Source organism: Lagenorhynchus albirostris, chromosome 10 (assembly GCF_949774975.1).
Source record: "Lagenorhynchus albirostris chromosome 10, mLagAlb1.1, whole genome shotgun sequence".
In the NCBI taxonomy this organism is placed as follows: Eukaryota; Metazoa; Chordata; class Mammalia; order Artiodactyla; family Delphinidae; genus Lagenorhynchus; species Lagenorhynchus albirostris.
This window is the reverse complement of record NC_083104.1, coordinates 100,643,180-100,666,628: the sequence shown is the minus strand read 5'-3', so window position 1 is coordinate 100,666,628 and position 23,449 is coordinate 100,643,180. Positions and strand designations below refer to the sequence as shown.

Sequence of the window (23,449 nt, the reverse complement as noted above, 5' to 3'; positions counted from 1 at the left end):
TTAGATTTGTCCACAGTCAGCAATGGTGATCTTCTTGCCATTGGTCTTGCCGTTCTTGGACCCAAAGCGCTCCATGGCTTCCACGATATTCACGCCCTCTTTCACCTTGCCCCAAACCACACGCTTGCCCCCCAACCACTCAGTCTTGGCAGCGCAGATGAAAAACTGGGAACTGTTTGTGTTGGGGCCAGCATTTGCCGTGGACAAGATGCCAGGACCCGCATGCTTCAGGAGGAAATTCTCATCATCAAATTTCTCCCCATAGGTGGACCTGCCACCGGTGCCATGATGGCGTGTGAAGTCACCACCCTGACACAGAAATCCCGGAATGATTCTGTGAAAGCAGGACCCTTTATAACCAAAGCCTTTCTCCCCAGTGCTCAGAGTGTGAAAGTTTTCTGCTGTCTTTGGAACTTTGCCTGCAAACGGCTCGAAGGAGACGCGACCCAAGGACTCGCCGTTGATGGCAATGTCGAAGAACACGGTGGGGTTGACCACGGCTGAGCAGCGCGGGAGGCTCCAGGGTAGCGGCGTCTGCAAGCCTGGTTACCTGTTTTATGTCTAGTGGTGTGTGTATGTATGTCAATCCCAAACCCCTAATTTATCCCGCCCCCATCTTTCCCCTTTGGTAACCATAAGTCTGTTTTCTATGTCTGTGAGTCTATTTCTGTTTTGTAAATGCGTTCATTTGTATCATTTTTTAGATTCCACCTGTAAGCGATATCATATGATATTTGTCTTTCTCCATCTGACTTATCTCACTTAGTATGATCATGTCTAGGTCCATCCATGTTGCTGCAAATGGCATTATTTCATTCCTTTTTATGGCTGAGTAGTATTCCATTATATATATACACAGATATGCCTATTTTCCTATTTATGCCTGTTCTGCCCCCATAACATATTTTTGCTCATAATTATTTAATATGTAGGGTGTGTGGGGAAAAACCTCAGTTTGATTTAAATTCTTTTTTTTTTTTACATCTTTATTAGAGCATAATTGCTTTACAATTGTGTGTTAGTTTCTGCTTTAAAACAAAGTGAATCATTTATACATGTACATATGTTTCCATATCTCTTCCCTCTTGCGTCTCCCTCCCTCCCACCCTCCCTATCCCACCCCTCTAGTGGGTCACAAAGCACCCAGCTGATCTCCCTGTGCTATGCAGCTGCTTCCCACTAGCTAGCTATTTTACATTTGGTAGCGTATATATGTCCATGCCTCCCTGTCGCTTCGTCCCAGCTTACCCTTCCCCCTCCCAGTGTCCTCAAGTCCATTCTCTAGTAGGTCTGTGTCTTTATTCCTGTCTTACCCCTAGGCTCTTCATTACATTTTTTCCCCTTAAATTCCATATATATGTGTTAGCATACGGTATTTGTCTTTCTCTTTCTGACTTACTTCACTCTGTATGACAGACTCTAGGTCCATCCACCTCACTACAAATAACTCAATTTCATTTCTTTTTATGGCTGAGTAATATTCCATTGTATATATGTGCCACATCTTCTTTATCCATTCATCCGATGATGGACACTTAGGTTGCTTCCATCTCCTGGCTATTGTAAATAGAGCTGCAATGAACATTGTGGTACATGACTCTTTTTGAATTATGGTTTTCTCAGGGTATATGCCTAGTAGTGGGATTGCTGGGTCATATGGTAGTTCTATTTGTAGTTTTTTAAGGAACCTCCATACTGTTCTCCATAGTGGCTGTACCAATTCACATTCCCACCAGCAGTGCAAGAGTGTTCCCTTTTCTCCACACCCTCTCCAGCATTTATTGTTTCTAGATTTTTTGTGATGGCCATTCTGACTGGTGTGAGATGATATCTCCTTGTAGTTTTGATTTGCATTTCTCTAATGATTAGTGATGTTGAGCATCCTTTCATGTGTTAGTTGGCAATCTGTACATCTTCTTTGGAGAAATGTCTGTTCGGGTCTTCTGCCCATGTTTGGATTGGGTTGTTTGTTTTTTTGTTATTGAGCTGCATGAGCTGCTTGTAAATTTTGGAGATTAATCCTTTGTCAGTTGCTTCATTTGCAAATATTTTCTCCCATGCTGAGGGTTGTATTTTGGACTTTGATTTAAATTCTTGTTTAAAGGAATCCACATTTAACCCAGGTTGAATCCTTAACGGGTGTATTGCAGAGAAGATTACGGCAGGAAGAACAGGTTTGCTTTAAGCTTCTCCAGGAGGAAGCTCCCTGTAAAGATGGGAGAGAGGATGCAGCTCCCCAGAGGAAACCTGCCCACTGAGAACGGGTGGAGCTGACTGGGAAACAGCCGGCCAGTGGCCTGGGAGCTTACAGGTGTTCCCTGAGTGCAAGACTTTTGTTTACGTGCTGTTTAGCCGTGAGCGCAGAGACAGTCAAAGCAGATTTCGGAAGGCCAAATTAAGAAGAGATCATTTTCGTGGTTATAAATCTGTATTTGTTAATAGTGCTTTATTTTTATTGGTTGATTTATTTATGACCAATAAGTGAATTTTAAAATGTCTGTTTTGCTCTGATGAAATTGACATTTACTGAGCCAGTATTAAATAGTGGCTGAAACTCTGGAGCAAATTTAACTAGATCGAAATCCCTGCTCCTCCATTCATTACCTTGAGTGGATTATTTTATGTCTTGATGCCTCAATTTCATCATCTGTAAAGTGAGGGTACTTGTTTCACGGGGCTTGTTGGAAGGATTATATTAGGTAACACATGTAAAATGACCGGAATAATGCCTGGCACGTCAGCGTCGTGGTTAAGTGACAAATATTGTTTATTTTAAACACTCAGATGATTTTTCTTGGGGCTCTAAGTAGTCAAATCCTGAACTTCTTCATTCATAAATTGAAATCGCTGCTATGCATCTCCAAGAAATGCACACAGAGACGAATAAATTGGTTAAGGAACAATTAGGGAGAAAAGAAATTTGGAATCCTTTAGACACGCCCCAACCTTCACATAGTAAAAGCAAAGTCACTGAAAGTCATAGAAAGAGTAAGTAGATTTAAGGGCCTGCGTTACTGATGCCAGTAATCTTTTCAAACTGAAAAATATCGCCTGCCATTCAGGTTAAATAAATGGAAGGTTTCTGTGGCCCCGCCCCCTCCCCACCAACTTCTGAAATTTAGATTCAGAGTCTTAGATGGGGCTTCAGGAGCAAAATTTTTGATGAACATGGCAGATCATTTCTAAGCTTCCTCTCCCTCTCCCTCCTTCTTTCCTCTGCTTCTATTCATTCTCTCATTCATCTGTGGCTCCTGACACCTGTATTCCTTTCCTAAATTTATGGAATATAGAAGTCACAACGTTCAGCCGTTTGTTCACCCTGAACCCTGGCACCAAAGGGGTAGATGTGTGACCTGAACCTGGCCACTGGATGCTCTCAGTGGAGCCTGGAATAGGGCGTAAGAGGGGCCAGGATGCAGGGGTCATTTAGGGTTTATAGCTATGGTGGCAGCCCTAGAGGAAGCAGAGGTGCCCTAACGGGCTGATTCCTGCGACATGACCTTCACAAACCTCCATCAGTCACGTCTACTTTTCAAACCTGGCCGACTAGGCTTCCCCCCATCTCCACAAGTACAGCTGACCCTTGAACAACGCGGGTTTGAAGTGCACGGGTCCACTTAGAGCAGATTTTTTTCCATAGTAAATACCATGGTACAACGTGGTCTGAGGCTGGTGGAATCCGAGGATGCGGACCCAGAGATGTGGAGAAACCACGTATACAGAGGGCCTACCGTAAGTTACAGGTGGGTTTTGGACCGCTTGGAGGGTCGGTGCTCCAATCCCTGCGTTGTTCAAGGCTCAACTGTACTTCACAGGCTTCTGAGAGATCGTTTTTCCTTGTGTTGACCAGTGTCGGTTCTTGTTTGCAACCAAGAATCCTGAGTAGTTGGTCTGTGGCCCGCAGGTAAAGTGAGTACTGCCTGATATATTCTGAACATTATCAATCCCAATTATTGTGCAAATAATTCCTCAGTTTGACCATTACTTAAGACCAGTGCTATCACTGCGGTAATGCTACGAGGTCTTTCTAGACCTTCAATATTGTTAAATAGGGAGATAACATGCTTCCTATATAATCTCCTCAAGCCAGTTCTTAATCTTTACATTTTGAAAACATACAGTCCATGACACCCAGTTGTATTTTTGGTCATTCTAAGTAGATGTGATTCACTAATGCACCATCAGTAGAATGAATGGATAAATTTCGATAAGTACCACGTTAGGTTAAAGAGCATTTTCCTGGAAAAAGAAAAAAAACTACAGACCTGAGAAATAGGACATAGGAAAGTGTACATAATAATAGTAAAATAAACACCCAGCCTAAGAGAGAGAACACCAACAGGGCCTTTGAAGGCATCTTTAAGCTCATTCCCAATAAAGGTCTTCTCTCTCCTCCCCAAAATACACTATATTGAAGTTTAATTAATTTATACTTTTCATTATAGTTTTATCACATACATATGTATCCGCAAATAACAAACTGTTTGTTTTGCCTATTTTTTCGCACACTGTATGTATTCTTTAGTCCCTCAGTCTCTCATTCCATGTCTTACTTCTGAGATGAACCCATTCTAATGTGTATAGCTGCGGTTCATTCATTTTCATGGCTAATATTTCACGGAATAAATATGCTGTCATATATTTATTTTACTGTTGATGAGTATTTGATGTTGATGGACATCTGTTACTGATGGACATTGCTTTTCAATTTTGCTATTACAGTGCTTCTATGAAGATTTCTGTATATATATTTTGGCATACGTGAAAAAGTGCTTCTCTGTGGTATGTTCTTAAGAATGGAAGTGGTGCGTCATAGAGCGTGCATGAGTTTGACCTCAGTAGATAATGTTATGTTTCTGAAATGGTTATAACAATTTACAATTCCATCACCAACTTCTGAGAGAGTTTTAAAATGTTCACCTTAAGGTCCTTTCATCTTTGCCATATTTATTCCTACATACTTTCTATTTTTGATGCTGTTAGAAGTTGACAATTTTTATTTTGTAGTTTTTACTGTTCTTTGCTGGTATATAGATGTGCAGCCTTTTTTTTTTTTTTGCGGTACGCGGGCCTCTCACCGTTGCGGCCTCTCCCGTTGCGGAGCACAGGCTCTGGACGCGCAGGCTCAGCGGCCATGGCTCACGGGCCCAGCCGCTCCGCGGCATGTGAGATCTTCCCGAACCGGGGCACGAACCTGTGTCCCCCACATCGGCAGGTGGACTCTCAACCACTGCACCACCAGGGAAGCCCTAGATGTGCAGCCTTTTGCATATTGATTTTATATCCAGAAATTTTACTAAACTCAGATTCATTTGGGTTTTCTGAGGCAGACAATCATATCTGGAATTTTTGCCAACTTTGCTTTTTGCTCTGCAGTCCTTCACCTTTTTATTTCTTTTCTTTTTTGATTGCACAATGTAGAACCTTCAGTAAACTTTTTACTGGAAATGTCAATGGCAAGCCTCCTTGTCTTATTCAATTTTAAAGGAAGTGCTTTTAATATTTCACCATTTAGTATAATGTATGCTATATATTTTTATAGACTAAAAAATCACTTTAAGGAAATTTTCTATTTTTAGAGCAAAAAATAAAATGCTAAGGATATTTTAAAAAATCATGAACAACCGTTACTCATTAATTTTTAACTTACATCTGCTTTAAAATGTTCAAAAGATTTCTGGATTCTTCCCCTCTTCTTTTGTCCTTGAAGCCTGGAATATTGTTTTCATAATTAGCTAAGTAATCTTCACACTCATGCATGCATGCATTCATTCATTCACCCATCAAAACTTCATTGAATGCCTACAAACTGTGAGGTACCTAGGGCGCATAAAAATCTACTGAGATAAGAAAGTCATCAGAAATTAATAGAGATTTCGCATCAGCACTTCATGACTCCTTCAGGTTTTGGCATTGCTCTTCAGAGCCAAGGAGTCAGCCAAAGAAATAATATTCTAAGTGGCCCTGAGATCATGAAAGATAAAAGGAATTACTGGACTTCCCTGGTGGTGCAGCGGTTAAGAATCCACCTGCCAATGCAGGGGACACGGGTTCAAGCCCTGGTCCGGGAAGATCCCACATGCCGCGGATCAACTAAGTCCATGCGCCACAACTACTGAGCCTGTGCTCTAGAGCCCGCGAGCCAAAACTACTGAGCCCGCGCGCCACAACTACTGAGCCCACATGCCTAGAGCCCGTGCTCTGTTACAAGAGAAGCCACTGCAATGAGAAGCCCGCGCACCACAAGGAAGAGCAGCCCTCACTCACCACAACTAGAGAAAGCCTGCGCGCAGCAACGAAGACGCAAGGCAGCCAGATATAAATAAATACATTTTTTAAGAAAGGGATTACTGCACTGTGGAGAGGTCTGTAGCAAACACCAAGGAATTATGAAACCAGGGAGCCAAGACCTTATTCCTAGAGGCACAGCACTTAGATCTAGAAGACACCCAAGGCCATCTGGTTCAACCAAATGGTGCTCTTTGGGACGGCTATCCAGTCATTGCTTGTATAATTCCAGCCAAAGATGGAACGTTCCATAGATCGTCACTGTGTCTGCTGTAATTGTTAGGATGAGTTTTCTTAAACTGAGGTGAAATTTCCTTCCTGCTACTCTTTTTCTAATTATCTCACTATGTCCTGTGCATCCACCAAAAAACATCTGCCTCTCTCTGTGCTAGTCCCTGGCCTAGCAGGATCGAGGTGTGATGTCTCCTCGAGACTTCTCCAATCCAGACTAACCACTCCCAGTTTCTTCAACAGCTCCGCGTGAGGATTCTTTCCTAACTGCCCACCATGCTCCCTTTGGACACACTGCATTTGTCACCATCTCCCCCCAAACTTAGTGCCAGAGTCACATGAAATTCTCCAAGAGTGAGCTGGTCATGGCCAATGTCAGGGACGCTGACAACTTCCATCTTCCTCACCTCCACCTGTTCCCCCACCTTTCCCACCTTCATTCTCTGAAGCAATCCTTGCCTTTCCCTTTCAAAACCTGGGCACCTTGGAGAGACACATCGGTGTCCTTAGGCGTAAAGGTGGCCCAGGAGACCATCCATCCGTTTCTCCAGAGGGATAGTGGGCTGTGTGACTAGGGACCCCCTCTCCCCGTGCTCAGGAGGACAGATCTTTATGTGCTAAGACATTAAGAGGTTTCCCTCCACAGTCCCAGGCAAGAAGACACTGCGTGGTACACGAGTACTGTACAAAATAACTCTTTATAAGAAATAGAATAATGAATGTGTGTTTGTTGGGACATTCGCCATTCCTTGTGAAACGTAAGCATCAAATAGGCATAGCGTCAAACTGTGGTGCTAGAGTAGCTGTGGGGTCTTGGTTGAACCACCTAAGCTTCTCCCATCCTCAGTTTCCTCTTCGTTCCCCTGGTTTTTTCATCGACTCTAAAGCAGGCGCGACAGTAACCATCACTTGCAAATCAGCCTCCCAGGGAGAGAGGTCCCTGTTGGACCTTTGTAAACTGTGACCTGCTGCACTCTTGCGAGCATCCTTGTCACAGGGAGTGTGGTTTGGCAGATAGAAAGAGAATATCGTCAAAACAACAAAACCCCAACTCAAGTGTGTCCTGCCTCTTGCACTCTTAAATTGCTCCACGCACGTGATCCACGCAGATCTTCTTAGATGCGGAATGCTCTAGAGGCCATTAAGACTTTCAGAACAACCTGTTGAATGCTGTCGTACGTATCCTGGTTCTTCGTCAGGTGCGCTCACCTTACAGCCTCCCTGGAGCATGTATTTAGTCTCCTGTTTGGAAATGGGCTTCATTTTCATGAGTTCCTCCATTAGGTCACTCATCCCCCAGCTCGTGGCCTGTCGTCCTATTCGATGTGGACACTCTGACCAGCCAGGCAGCAGAAGGCCCCCAGAAACCCATGCTCTGCACTGAGGTCCCAGTTCCCTCTGTGATCTCTGGTCCCCGCTGCCTCCTACTATGGGGATCTCTTCCTCAACCCTTTTCAGCTTCCAACAGCTCAAGAAGAATAAAAGATACAGAGACAGCCAAGGAGGATAGTAATTTACTAACCTGGACGGAGTCAGAAAGGGCTATAAAAGGAACATCCTAGCCGTATGAGGGTCATAAATGATGAAGAGAATTTTCCCATGTTTTATGCAAGTATAATTTTGGGTGGTAAACAGTAAGATGATACACGATACCTATGTATGTTTCCTATCTGAAAATGTGTGCAATTAGCATGTGGAAGATTGTAATTATAGCCTGGTTGGGATTTTGTAGGTGCTAAAATTGATTTCTTGGTTGAATTATTTTGCAATAGACGTAAACCACTAGTTGTACACCTAAACGAAATTGAGTGTGAACAGATCGAATCACTTTTATTTTACCTTGGATAAGAATTTATCGATGCAAATACAACTCCTTAATTAAATGTGGCATGGCCGGGCCTGTAGAGGCCCGCATAAAGGCATTCTGCCACCCAGCTTTAGTGAGGATTTTCATTCTAGAATGATGCCTTGCTATGCTTGGAGAGAATTGTGTATCTATTACGGACTGTCGGGGTAGTGAGCTGTTTGAGTTCAGTACCTCTCTGAATCCCAGATGGACTTTGGATACATCTTTTTGGGAGAAGTGCTACTGATTTATAGATTATAATTAAATACATCCAAAAGTGAAACTTGCATCACTAGTTCTGAAAATAGCCTCTTAATTCTTAAGCTTCCAAAGTCTCTCAAGAAGAGAAGAAAGGGGTGAATTGTGGAGACACACTTTTATCCTGATCGATACATGTTAGAGACTTGATCAGAGAGAAATCATTAATATAAGTGCATTCGTTTCCTAGGGCCGCCATAACAAAGTACCACACGCCAGCTGGCTTAAAAGACAGAAACTTGGGCTTCCCTGGTGGCGCAGTGGTTGGGAGTCCACCTGCCGATGCAGGGGACACGGGTTCGTGCCCCGGTCCGGGAAGATCCCACGTGCCGCGGAGCGGCTGGGCCCGTGAGCCATGGCCGCTGAGCATGCGCGTCCGGAGCCTGTGCTCCGCAACGGGAGAGGCCACAGCAGTGAGAGGCCCGCGTACTGCAAAGAACAACAACAAAAAAAGACAGAAACGTATTGGCTCACACCTCTGGAGGCCAGAAGTCCAAAATCAAGGTGCCAGCAGGCTGTGCTCCTCCTGAAAGCTGGAGGGGACCCTTCCTTGCTTCCTCCAGCTTCCGGTGGCCGTCAGCGTTCTCGGGTGCTCCTGGGCTTGCAGCTGTATAACTTCCATCTCTGCCCCCTTCATCGCGTGGCTTCTCCCTGTGTGTGTCTCTGGCTTCACGTGGGACATGAAGACACCAGGGACCGTGGAGTCGGACGTAGTCTATTCCAGTATATAACCTCATCTTCCCTGACTACCTACAGCCCTGTGTCCACATAAAGTCACACTCTGAGGTACTAGGGGTTCAGACTCCAGCGTGTGTTTTTTGGAGGGGGACACACTTTAACCCTTAATAATAAGAAAAACTTATTGTTGCTCAGTTCTATATATCTTCTCAGGGAGGCAAACGGAAATTTCGTGAACAACTTACTGCAGATAAGAATTGCTTGATACTTATAGTCTCAGCTTCCTTTAATTCTCATTAATCACAGCCCAATCCAGTATAAAAACTATTAACTACCTTGAGGGCTGTGAAAGGATATTGTAAAATGACGGCAATGTCTTACTGTTTCCACTGAGATCAGGACCTGAAGAATGAGGATTCGGCTGCAGTGAGAAAGCATTAAACGAATATCCATTTGGGTCAAAATGGTCCAGCGTCGCCACACTGGGAATCTGCACCAGTCCCCTTCTCTGGGATGTTTTAGCAAAGTTGGAGGGTTCTTCCCTTCCAGAGATGGATGGAGTGGAGACATTCTAGAAGAAGGGGTGGGTTGGCCCAGGTTTTCAAACTGTGTTTCACAAAACCTTGAAGTCACAGAAGGCACACGTGTGGTTCTTGAAAGTGTGGCCAGCAGCAGACGTGGTTCATACACGCAAACCCCTTCACTCTGTGGATGAAAAAGGACTTACTCTGTCCTGTGATTCTCCAGTCACTGAGTATGTTTGGGTTCATCAAGCTATTTATTCACAACAAAGGCTTTTTCCTCTCTAGTCTTTGGCTCGTAACTGGGCTCTCTCCCACTGGTGATGCCTTGATGATACTTGTGTTGTCCAAAGAGCCAGGTTCCCCTGTGTGGCTCTAGTGATTTTTTTTCTTATAGTCCAGTGTGTGTGTGTGTGTGTGTGTGTGTGTGTGTGTGTGTGTGTGTGTGTGTGTGTACGTGCACACAGACAATGTGAGCATATGTTCTCAAAGCACAGGAGAAAGAAAAACGTCTCCTATGTCTTTCTATGTGTGTGTGTGTGTGTGTGTGTGTGTGTGTGTGTGTGTGTGTGTGTGTTCTCAAAGCACAGGAGAAAGATCAACGTCTCCTATGCCTTTCTAAATTTTGATATTCTATGCTTACATTGTCAGCTCTAAAAACCTATATTTAATACTGGCTTATGGAATGAACTGGACCTGCTAAGTCTGAAGTGATAAAATAGCTCCCCACGCCCCCTTTCACATACCCACACCCAGATTACTCTTCTGCATTATTCTCCTCTGATTTTGGATGGAATCTTGCTTTTCTGGCTCCTGTCAGATATTAATATCTATCGCAGGTGCATCTATCACTTTAGTTTGGGAATCCCTGACAGCAAAGCCTGAGACAGGGCTTGGGAGCAGTTTCTTTAAATGAGAGGTGAAGCAGGAGGTGGGCGTGAGGGCAGGGAGGGTGAGACGGGAAGAACCATGTGTGTCATTGAGATCGCTGCCGTAAGCAGTGGGGATTGATTCTGCTGCGACCTCTGAGACGTCTAGAGGATGCTTCTCGGTGTTGCCCATCTGAGGGATGAGAGGTGGAAGTATTTCTCCGCTCCCTGCTGGTGAGGACGGCCCCTGGTGTGGTAGCACCCTGCACTGCTGGGCTGTGTTGTATGTGGACTGAAGGGCTCAAAGCTTTTCTGAGAAAGCCCTGGTGCAGAAAGCAGAATGAGCTTGAGTGTGAGTCTGCGTGGAACTATGCCCTGCAGTTATGGCTGAGATCAGAGGTGGGTAAAGGGAGGAGATGCAGGGGAACCACGGGCATCTTCTGCAGCCCGCCCTTTGCACAGCCGGATCCCCTCATCCCTACGTCAAGTCCACTCTGTTACTGAACCTTCAAGGTGATGGCAGGCTATGCTCTCTCAAAAGTGTACGTCCCAAGCTAAAGTTCCAACTTGTGCATCTGATTCTGAGGCCATGATTAATATTCCCCCATCTCTTTTTCTCTTGCCATTCAGGGGTCTATTGTACAAGTGCTGGGGTGGCTGAGGACAGAGGATGGCTGATATCACTAGCCAGTCCCTCCTGTCGACCTGGCCAGTGAGTGACCGCTCTGTGCTGAATCTTCTCTAGTGACATAAAGCTCCGCACATTTTGTGGCCACTTCCCAAGATGCGTCTACGTGCTTGTTCCCAGACGTCTTTGTCTCTGATCTTCCAAACCTGTCCCTTCTCTCCCCCGACCAACCAGCCAAGCTATTCACTAACCCAGTAGTCTGTGTACATCCTTATCTTAGGACAGTTCTCGGGCCATACAGAGTGGACCAAAGCGGCACACTGCTCACAGCTCTGCCTGCAGGAAGGTCTCCCCTCACCACTGTCCTTTAGAGTCACCCCTGATAGAGCCATGGTGTTGACAGCAGCCCACTGTCAGCCAGCACTGACGACTGGAACCACCCCTTCCATGAGCCAGGAACAAGCTGCTTTCCTTCCTTTGCCAAGAGATCATAGCAGTCCCACCCCTGCCCCCGTAGTTATAGATGTAAAGCTGCGAGAGGCGTCAGGACGACGGAGGGCAGTGACATGGAGACCTGGGACACCTTGTGCCCTCTGCACTTGCTCAGACGTGACCCTAAACATACCATCTCCATCAGATGCCTGACCGACTCGGTGGATCTGACGATGTCCAACTCATGATGAGCAGTTCCGGTCATATAATCACTTGATGTTCCATTTTCAACTTGATCTCTATTATCTATTATCACTTCAAGAGCTGGTTTTGAAATGGTGAGTCTTTTCACAATAAACGGTCCCTGAAATGGAGTGGCCGTGACCTTACTCTAGTAACCTAGGCATTCTGCGCTGCAGATCTCCTGCCAGAGCTTGTCAACGCTCCCTCACAGCATTTTCTCTCCTCTGGATGTCCCTAGCGCTGGTGGATTTGATCAATTATACGGCCTCAAGAGCAGGGCGGGTTGCACTGAAACCTAGAATTTCTGTAGAGCCTTCCTGTACTTTGGGCCTCATTCACGACTGGCACTCGAGAAATAGGTCAGAGAAATAATATCAAGTGCAATACAGGCTGCCCCCCCCAAATCCAAAGCGTCCTCAAGCCACACACCGTTTTATAAGGCGGTAATCATTTAACTTAGAGGGCATGCTCCGGACCACCGACCTCTTAGAGCCTTCACCAATATGTCGGGACTTTGAAAGCCTAAAGGGCTGTCATGTTCTGCCCTCTGACACACATGTGTTTTACGCTAGCATCCAAAGCCCTTGCCACTTCCTATTTGTCATTCCGGTTAGCAGAATGCCAGTAATATAGTAGAGCAGCACGATATTCCGGGGATTGTCAAGATGACAGAGAGCAGGAGAGAGCATACCCCTGGGCTAGGCACTGAACACGCACTTCTATCCTTTTGACGTAGCACAGAGCCGCTTTGGGTTATCTCTCCTGAGAAGGTTTGAAAAGAACGCATTTTCCAGGTGGATAGCCACAACCCGAGTACCAAAGTCTGTGTTGGGCTGTTCCGGTTAAGATACCACATCTCATTCAGCAGCTACGGTTGGGACCACTACTTGGATAAGTTTTCGCTAATCTACCCTCATTCATGAAAATCCACCTGATTTTTGCAGAAGCCGTAACAGATGCATTGGATGGGGGTAGGATGGTGACCTCCAAGCCCGTGCTCGTTAGATTCCTGAGAATAGCACCGTTCTCAGCCGTTCCATCTGGATTTGCTCTCTTATCGGGGGTGGGGCACTTTCTGGAGTTTCCACTTGTTCCTTCCTGTCTTCTTGGTTGGGTTTCTGTCAGCCGCGAAGTCTATACATTGTCATTGTACATCGCAGGACAGAGGAAAGGACCACAGGGTGGATCCTCAGTCCCTCAGAACCACAGAGAGATGAGCCTGGTGTTCTCTGCTGCTTTTCTCTTGAGGTATTTGCCAATTTATTCTCAGCAGAAAAGCCCAGAAGACCAGCAGAAAGCGGCAGGTCTGTGGCTGAGAAGCCAAAACGAGATTTCAACAGTCTCACAATACTGGGAAGACAGGACTTTGGGTTCAGGGTCTGCCAATGAGAAGGGATCCTTGAAGTACCCCCAGGCTGGCAGGTGGAACCCCAGTGGTAAGGGCGAGTGAGGAGTGGACCAGCCTCTGAAGCTGAAACTGTGTTCCTGACCAGCTCAACCACAGATGAGATGAAGGTGCTCTGCTCCCATTCTATTTGTGAGAAGCACAAATAAATCCTTTCAGGAAAAAGAGACATCATTCAGAACCTTTACAATGTTTCATGCACAACACTGGCATCTGACCCAAAGAGCAAACATAGGCAATAGAAAAAGACCTGCTGCTAACAGATACGTGAGTGTATCAGATCCGGATTCTAAATAACTGTGATAAATAATAGAGGAAATAAAGTGTGGACAAAATGGCTGGAAATCTGATGAAATGAACCAGCTATTGCTATACACTAAAACGTCACTGAAAAAAAAAAAAAAAGCCAGACACCAAAAGAGTCGTATAATTCCTCTATAGTCATATAAACTAAAAAAACCAAACAAACCCTAATCTATGGTGTTCAAGGCTAGTTACCTTTGGAGGCGAAGGGGGTGGTGATTAGGAGAAGACACAGGTGAGGTTCCGAGATTCTCATTTGGGTGGTGTGTTCGCTTTGTGAGTATTTGTCAAACTGTACCCTGAGAATTTATGCACTTCTCAATAAAAGTTAAACAAAGAGAGAGACAGAGAAGCAGCCGCAGAGGCTGCACGATTGAAGGTAGAAATAATTGGTATGTTGGAAAATAGAGTTTGGATGTCTTATCCCACTTCAATTGCTCCTGGTCTATTTCGAGCCACCATCAGCTCTTGTCTGAGTTAATGCATAGCCTCCGACCTGACCTTCTTGTTCCCACCTCTGTCCCCTGGAGTCTACTTTCAACACAGCCACAGAGGATCCTTTTGAGGCAAAAGTTTATGGTGTCACAGCTCTTCTAAAACCCTCAGTGGCTTCCCACCTGTCCCCGGATAAAAGCAGAGTCCTTCCCTGCAACATCTAGCCCTGCTCCCTCCGGTCCCATCTCTCACTGCTGTTCCCTGGACCACCCCAGCGCTGCCACACTGGCCTCCTCCCTCCTTGGATGTGCAGGTACACTTCAGGCCTTTGTCCTGGCCCTTCCCCCTGCCTGGCTCACTCTTGCGCATCTAGGCGTGGTCCCTACACTTCTCTGTACACTCTTCCTGGCACTCCTGCCCCCTTACCCTGCTCAGCTTTCTTTCCCTCTCCATAGTTACTGCTTCCTAACATGCGGTAGAATATACTTTTTTCTCATATTCATAACTTATTATCTCTCTCCCCTGCAAGGCAATAAACTTCATGAGGACAGGATTTTTTTTTTTTGTTCACTGATGTGTCCTACACATAGAACAGTGCCCGACACAACACAGATGCACAATAAATATTTTAAAATATATTTTGATGATGCAGACGCAATCTGAGAAGCAATCCAAGGATAAACAGGTAACTGCAAAAGAGAACCTGGGCCAGATATTAGATTTTTGTCTCCAAGCTTCTCGTGTTTACAAGCTGTAATTAAAATGTGCATGTTTATATCAATAAATCTATGCATTCTCAATGGTCTGTTTCCACAGTAAACAATCCTGTTCAGTTTAGCATAATTACAAGAGGTTTGGCTCTAGATAGAGCTGAATTTGCATCTTCTGTCCACCGTTCACCGCTCACAGGACCCCGAGGAAGCTGCTGAACCTATCGTGTCTCAGTTTCCTTGTCTGTCAAATGGGAATAATAATGCCTGTCGTGTAGGATTAAATGACATGACAGGTGTAAACCCACAGACGCCTCACGCATTCAGAAATGATTTCTCGAGTACCTGTTGTGTTCCAGGTGCTCTCCTCGACGCCGGGGGACGCTTTAATTATTCTTCACTATGTATTTACTGAGGGCCACTCACTGAAGTAGTATAAAACGGTGCAAAGCCCCTGCCCCAGAGCTCTCACTGCAGGGGGCAGAGAGTCATTGAGCATGACACAGTGACACACGTTTGGTAGGTTAGATGGTGACAGGTGCTTTGGAAAAAGTCCAGAGGAGGGAAGGGGACTAGAGAAACGCGTGGGGGTGGGAGGGGCGGATGTCGCCACCTTGCCACCACGGAATCTTGACCTTGGTGACGAGTCACGGCACCTGCCCTCCAGGAGCACATCCTCCAGGACACGTGGGCACAGCGTGGTCCTCCGAGGGTCACGTCTGCCGTGGTGGCGGATGATGCGTTGCCACGGAGGGAGAAGCAGCATCTGAACTCGATGCCCTGCGAGCTCGCGTCACGCTGGCCGGGTCACTCAGTTTACAGTCGGCTGCGCCCGCGCAGGCTCGGGGGAGGGGCCAGGTTCTCGCGTCCTGGACCGGCAGATCTCTTCCAGTGACGGCAGTGACAGAGGTCGGACATTTACAGGATGGGAGAGAATTATCCTCGTGCCGATTTGTAAATCTGCACAGTTTGAGAACTGGGGCAGGCCCAGGTCCAGAGAGGAGAAAACGCTCGTTTTGTGACTCATAGAAGGTTTTCTAGAAAAGGAAAGAAATCCATTCTCTCCCCAATGGATGTGATCGGAAGTTTCTACTAAATATGGCATCAAAGAAACTTAAACCAATTCTCTGTGCTGAGTTTGTGGAGCAGTCTATGGCTCCCATAAGAGAATAAGTGACGATGGAGAGAGAAATATTTACCAAAGCCAAAAGTGGGAGCCATTTACTTAGTCATTAACTGTGAGGCTGGTTAAAATTATGCCGAAGAAACCCATTTCTTAAACACATAAATATCCTCGAGCATATCATTTAAAGGTTTCCATTTTCACTGTTCATTTGAAAGAAGGAAAGGATTAGTTAAATAATCCTGACTCTGTTAAGGTTTTGGTTTAGGGAGACAGGACCATTTCCATCGACAAGGAGACCCTGGGTGAGCAGCCCCCAGGCAGCGGAAGTCATAGGGCTTCATATGAGGAGGGGACTTGAATGTTCCTAAGGGGACTTCTCCGGAGAAGCTGTCCTCATTTACTGAAGAGCTGTAAAGAGAACAAACCCTTTATTTAATCTGGAACTTTCTCCTCTCCTCTGCGCCAACCTTCATCCTTCCCTTCTCTTTCTTTAGGATCGATGTCAGCTTCTGCAACCTCCAGGCAGCAGCCCCTGAATATCCCAGCAAATCCTTCCATCTTTCTCCACTCACCTGTAACGCCTGAAGTCTGAGCTATGCAACGTTAGCTCCTCATTCTCCCCACGTCCCTGTGCTGCTTCTTCTGGCAGCATAAGAGACAGACCCTCAACAGCAAGGTAGAACCGACAGATGCACCCAGTCATTCTTGATACCATCCTGGGCACTTCATCTGTGTTAAACAATTTGTCATGAATTGAAAGCTGAGATGTTACTATACTATATTTTGCCACTAAAGCTTTCCCAAGCATCTGTTTCCTCTGAGTTCATGAGGCACAGACCCCCTTCTGCCTGAGATGGCTTCTGGGAAACACAGCAAAGACTTCTACATCGTTACTGTCTTCTCTCTTTGGAGCTATAACGTCTTTAGTAGCGCTAATTACCATCAGGAAAACAGAGAAAGCCACGAAGTGACCTGGCCGAGGTTTCTGTACTGAGGATGGGAAAGGGCATCACATTTAAATGACTTGCTTTATGTTTCCTAGTTAAAAAGCTATGCATATTCATATTGGGGAAAGTAGAAATTAAAAATCGGCAAAAGGAAAAATAAAAACAATTGCTAATCCCTCTCGAGAGGTAACTAGGGCTCACAGTTTGGCTGACATCCTTCAAGCCTTTTCACATCTGTGTACACGTATGTCTTTTCCTTTCCAAGAATGGAATCATTTCGAACCCATTGATTTACAGCACGCCTTCTCACTGAGAAACGCATCCTGAATGTTTTCTCACGTCATTGCGTTTTCTCCCGTACGTGGTTTGGAAAGATGGACTCTTCTTGCTGTCTGTCCTTTCAAACCCTGGACCCAACATGGTGGCAAATCCTGTTGGCTCCGCCTCCGCAGCTGATCCAGAGTTCTGCCGCTGCTTCAACCCGGGTCCGAGGCACTCCCACCTCAAGTGTGGAATATTGCCGTAGCTTCCTCACAGACCGCCACTTTCTGAACTTGTTTCTTAGGTCTGTCCCCAACACTCAGCACAGAATGGTCGTTTGAGAACCGGGGTTCATGTTGTTCGTCTGTCCCAAGCCCTCCACAGCGCCCCCTCCACAGAGGAAACAGCAAGGGTCTCACTGTGGTCAGACTCACTGCTCCCCCCCGCCCCACCCTTTCCCTCTCGCTCACTCTACTTCAGTGCAGTGGCTTCCTTGCTATTCCTTGGACGTGCTCCAGCCTTAGGGCCCTTGATTGGCACTTGCTTCTTTCTAGAACATTCTAGAACATTCTCTCCCCCCGCCCCCATCGAACGGCCTCTTCTCAACGAGACCTTTCCTGACTCCCCTCTTTACTATGTTTTCTAGCTCCTCCCCAAGCCCCTGGCCACCATATTCTCCAACTGCCTGCCCTGCTCCATTTTCCCCACAGCCCAATATCACCCCCCCAACATGCCACATACTGTACTTTTATGAAAAGTGTATTGTGTTTGTTGCCTTCCCTTGTCCCCCATATATACATGTGGGCTCCACAAGCCAGGTTTTCTGTGTTTCTCTCACCTCCGAGCAGTGCCTGGCCCAGAGTAGGTACTCGATAAGCATTTGTTGAATGAAGGAATAGCACGCTGCCCCTGGACAGGTCGTGGGATGTCTGACAGCCTCTATTGCTGGACTCCTGGCTGGATCTAATTTTTCTTTACTATTACGTCTGATGCTGCGATGATCCCCCATCCATAGAAATAAACCATGCTGTTCATATACCACTTACTTCTTTAGAACAAATTCTCAGAATCAGGGATACATTTCTAGGGCTTTCGATACATAGTGCCAATTTAACTTCCAAGACGCTTGCCTCAAGGGCCCCTCACGCCAGCAGCTGTATCCCATTTTCCCACACCCACGTCAACTTTGAGAAATACCAGGAAGTTTCACATGTGTGGAAGCCATTTTTTAAAACGGTCACACTTCACAAAGAATGTGAGGTTGGAGAAGACCTTGAGCCGTGGATAAGTGAGGCCCGTGAGTGAACAGAAGAGGAAAGAAGAGATTGCAGGCCTGGAATCCTGTTCCGGGAAACGGTGCCGTCCAGGACGGACTTAGGCTAAAGAGCGTAAATAGACAATCCCCTGACTTGCCCCTTGGGGACATCATCATTTTCCCCTCGAACTTTTGGACACGCTCAGACCCCCCTGCCCCCAGCAGGCTCCCCAGGCAAAGCTACTGGGGGTATCTCCTCATTCTCCTGGGGAACTGGGTGGTAAGGAATTTGTCCTCCCACAAGGAGAGCTGACCCTTTTCTCTGGCTCCTGGGAGGTGACCTCCCTGCCTGATAGGAGCGTCTTTGTGATTCACAGGGAGCCCCTTGGACCCCACGTGATTGTTTATGCTAACGGGGGGACGTACAACCCTCAGTTTGACGTCGGCCCAAACTGCAGAGAAGGGAGCCGGAAGTGGGTTCAGCTGCGTGGGCCATCAGTCGTGCGTCCGTAACAGGTGAGCTTCGCTGGTGGGGATTACCCGACCCAGACGCTCACACGCTGATGCTGGGAGGGTGGGCTCCTGGGGAGGGTGGAGGCCTCGTGTCTGGGACCCTAACTCTGCCCTGTGTGTGTCTCAGTCATCTGGTTCTAACCCTTTCCCTGGAACAAAATGTAGTTACACGTGAGGATCAAGTTACACGTGAGGATCAAAACGCGAGTCCACTGGTGTCTGTGGCTGACATAGTGTAAATGTCTGTCCTTTGTTTTGTAGAAGTTTTTCTACAGTTTCCCAGGTAATCATTTTATTTTATTTATTTATTTTTTGCGTTACGCGGGCCGCGGCCCTCCCATTGCGGAGCACAGGCTCCGGACGTGCAGGCCCAGCGGCCATGGCTCATGGGCCCAGCCGCTCCGCGGCCTGTGGGATCTTCCCGGACTGGGGCACGAACCCGCGTCCCCTGCATCGGCAGGCGGACTCAACCACTGCGCCACCACGGAAGCCCCCATTTTACTATTTTTAAATTTTGCGTCATAATGTTTGCCTGGAAGGCTGTGTTTGCTTTTTTCTCTTCTGTCCTTCTCCCGCCTTCCCCTGCAGGCCCACGTTCCTCAGTCCAGACACAGTCTGAAGGCACTGATGGGGCAGGGATGTTGTCTGAATTTGCATTGCCCGCTGAATGTGTCAGTAATTAGAACACTCGTCCCGACAGCCTGGCCACATGTTGTGTTTTCATCTCAGATCTGACTATAGTGTTGTCGGCTAAAGAGACAGCAGACTCCTCTGCCCTCTCACCGCTGCCTTACTGCTATTTGCACAGCCATATCTGTGCCACCCACTGCAGGCAGAGGCCTTCTCTTAGCCACTGTCTTCTCCCGAATAGGACTTTGCACGTCGCTAATGCTGCATATGACGGATAGTACTCGGATTCGCCAATATTCAGTTCTCTTCTATTTTCGGATAACAATCTTCCACACCCTTGAATTCAGTCGTGGCCGGGTGATGAGTTTCAGACCAGGACGTGAGACTGAAGGTGATGTGTATCCCTCCTGAACAAAGGCCCTCCCTCTCCTGCTGTGGGAGACACTGAAGCCCCCCATGGAGATGGCGGTGTTGTGAGATGGAGTAAAGTGACTTTGGAGCAAAGCCTCCCCTCTCCCACCAGCCCATATTGGACATGTAGCATGAGAAGAAATAGCCTTTCAGTGTGCTTGGCCTCTGAGATTTTGGTGGTGTTTGTTATTAGAACCCAGCCTAGCTCATGGGTTGGCAAACTACTGCCCATGGGCTGAATCTGGCCCTCCACCTGTGTTTGTAAATAAAGTTTTATTGGAACACAGGCTTCGCCCATTCATATACACCCATTACATATACATAAAGTTGCTTTCACGCTGCCATGACAGTGGGGAATAGTTCTGACAGGGGCTGCACGGCCTGGAAAGCAGAAAATATTCACTATTTGGCCCTTTAGAGAGAAAGTTCGCTGATGCCTGCCTATCCTGACTGATACATTCAAAGAAAGCTTCTTGAATTATTAACTTGACCATATAAAAGGTGGAAGCTCAAAACCGGTTGTAAAATAGCATCAGATTATCTTGCACGATGATCAGTGCTGCTTTAATTGGCAAGCATTTATCGAATGCCATTATGTGTCAGACTTGGGGAGAGCGCTTTCTCCTTGGGGCTCCCCTCCTTTGTAAGTCTGGGAAGTAAGGACTCAAAGTGGGAAGGAGACTATGACAAGAGAATAAAAAACCCAAGGACTCTGCATGGGCTGAGGGATTGCTCACCACAATCTCCATTAACATTCATTCATTCATTCATTCATCATACATGTCGTAAGCTGCTGTCATTTACTAAGTCCATGGCTGAATAGAAGGCCCATAGAAATCGTTAGGCAATTACACTATAGTGTGATAAGTGTTAGCAGAAGAGCTGTACAGTATGCTGGGAAGGGTCTTCCTGATGTTTACCCCACTCTTGATCTAGCCAAAGTGGTAAGTGGTATAATTCCCTGAGACTGAAGCCAGGCAAAGTCTAAGAATTGCTGATTCACCTGCTGGAATACTTGGGAATTTTATTCCCTCTGAGGTAGGGCCTGGAACAATGTCTTCACACCCGGCCTCACAAGGGAGCAATTCCTACATCATTGCTTCGGGCGGGGCACCACTGCTGAGGCGCATAGCACAAAAGAGCTGCGCCCAAGTGCATCTGCCTTTAGCTCTTTTCACCTGACCCTCCCCTAACAGCCCAGAAAGAAGCATCCTACTGATGATGACAGCATGACTGGAACTTGGGTTTTCTGTTTTTTTGCGGGGCTGTGGGGTGGGTCTGGGGTTGGGAGGAAGGGGCTGGGTAAGCCAGAAGGGAGGTAAATGAGAGGAAGATACACACAAGCTAAAACGATAGTAAACTGGACAGTGCAGTCTGCGGTTTTATGGGAAGCTTGCCTTCCCCACAATTCTACCTCGAGCAAATTGATTTGGTACCCAGTTCCAGCCATCATCTTATTTCAAGTCCGGTTACCGAGGAAACAGAGGGCACACTGCTGGGACAGTCTGCCTGTGTCCTGTGCCGACCAAGGCTATTAAAGCCCATCAACTCGGCCTCTGAGAAGCTCTGAACACGGACGGTTTCAACTTCCAGCCAGGTTCTTATTTATTTATTTTACTGCCTCGGCAGCAAAATGAGTTATTGAACCGTTCACTCTATCGATTGGGGCAGATTTCCCCTGCATCCCTCGGATGCCCGAAGCCCTCTGGAGCTGGTGGCAGCCCAGAAGCCTTTTGTGGACGGTGGGTCCTCACCGGGGAGGCCAGGCGGCATCCACCCTCTGACCCCCGGGGCAGGGGCCCAGGCTGAGGCACACACGGCACCACCTGGCTTACAGAGCCTTTGAACATGTGAAGAAAGCTATGCACGGACCTCCTCACAGAAAAACACACGCACACAGGACTTTGCATGTAATTTAATGGAGGAACTAGATTCCCAGGTTACATACTAAGTTTGATCTAAGTTTGTTCTGTTTAGGACTAATTTCTGAGTTTTGAAAACAAGTAAATACACTTCGGATGTGTCCAAGATTCAACAGTCCAGTGTCCTGGGGACTATCTGACCCAAAGGGAAAACGACACTTCACTGTGTCTCCCGGGAGATCTCACAGTCCATTCGGCCCTCTCTGAAAACCGTGAACTTGACAGAGACCAACCACGGCGTCTCCTGCCTGCTGTCTGGTTTTGTACAGCCTGCGAGCTGAGAATGGTGTTTACATTTTTCAGTGTAAAACGTAAACAACCCTATTAGCCTTTTGGGGGGACCGGTTGCTGGAGGAGTTGAGGAAATGGTTTCTTGGCCCCAAAGCCCTTTCTAGCAAGACCCGCCGCCTCCCTACACGCTTGGCTGGGGGAGGGGCGGTGATGTCAGAGGCACGGCTTGGCTTCTTCCACTACAATAGCTCTTAGCCCACAGGCTAAGGACCCAGTGTGGATGCTGCGACAACCTCCAAGTACATCCACCCCAGCTAGACATTCAGGGACCAGGGGAATGGGCACTGGAGGTGGGGGGGGTGTCTGTGGACCCAGGGGCCCACTGTGAGCTGGGCCTAGGCCAGGGCTCCATGTACTATGTTCCTGACTAAGGCAGACAGACATGCCATTGCTTTGTGACTGTACAATGTCCAACGGTCCCCAAATGTTGGAGTATTGGGCTTCCTTCAGTGTGCGGTTATCCACGTAAATGAGCACATGGGTCTTTCGGGAGAAGACTTGGGATGTCATTACCCTTATACTTGCCATGTGCTGCAGGCCTCCCTCCCTCCCTCCTCCCCTCCCTCCCTCCCTCCTTCCTTCCTTCCTCCTGGGGACCCGGACTCTCCTCCAGTCCCTGGGCTCTGGACCCCAAATCTGGGTCCAGTCTGGAAACTGAGCAAAACTGGGGCCTCACCCCCGCCTCCAGCCCATCCCTCCTCCATTCCTTCGCTTGCACAGACGGAGCACTCTCCTTGCTGGCCGCCCATCTATTTTGCCTCTAGGGCTCTGTCTGCCATTTCCTTAACTCCCTGTGGGCCAGGCCCTCTGTCTGCCCCTCTGACCCGGACACTCACTGGGATAACTGCCTCCCCCGGTTCTGCAGGTGCCCTCTTGCCCCCCCTGTCGGCGAGCCCGGCGGCGCAGCAGCGTCCCTGTAGAGGCACCCGGAGCCCTTTTGGAGGGGGCAGGGCGGCCCGGGCCCTGTGGAGCATGCCCTCTGCCCCTAGCCGGCACGCCCACTCGACCAGGCCCATCCCTCTGCACCACCTGCCGCTGACGTGCCGGCGTTCCTGTCTCACCTGGCGCAGCCGTCACCTTTTCCATCTCCAGAGGCCATCCTGGTAGCACGTCCGCGCCATCTCCGAGGGCCTCCCCTGGGTGTTCCACCCTGAATCCCAGCAGAGCGCTCCCAAACCGAGAACACTTCCTTTATCAAGCCTCACGTCTGTACCCTCGCTTCCAGCACCCCAAGGCCACCCCTCCC

The 23,449-nt window shown here is 47.5% G+C and overlaps 1 protein-coding gene across 1 annotated transcript; it reads right to left on the bottom strand.

Moving 5' to 3' along the window:
• On the bottom strand, window positions 1-23,219 carry LOC132527960 (peptidyl-prolyl cis-trans isomerase A-like). Its single transcript, XM_060163953.1, has 2 exons — window positions 23,040-23,219; window positions 1-534 (listed from the first exon to the last, which is right to left on the bottom strand). Exons 1-2 carry the CDS (start codon window positions 23,217-23,219, stop codon window positions 1-3), a joined length of 714 nt encoding a protein of 237 aa, XP_060019936.1.
• Window positions 23,220-23,449: the final 230 nt, after the last annotated feature.

What these genes read in the sequence shown, in the direction of transcription:
- LOC132527960 (XM_060163953.1), bottom strand. Translation starts at nt 23,219, where the DNA reads ATGGGCCTGGTCGAGTGGGCGTGCCGGCTAGGGGCAGAGGGCATGCTC. An exon ending in CGGGGGAGGCAGTTATCCCA is followed by an intron (nt 535 to 23,039) that starts GTGAGTGTCCGG and finishes CCAGGCTTGCAG; the next exon opens with ACGCCGCTACCCTGGAGCCT.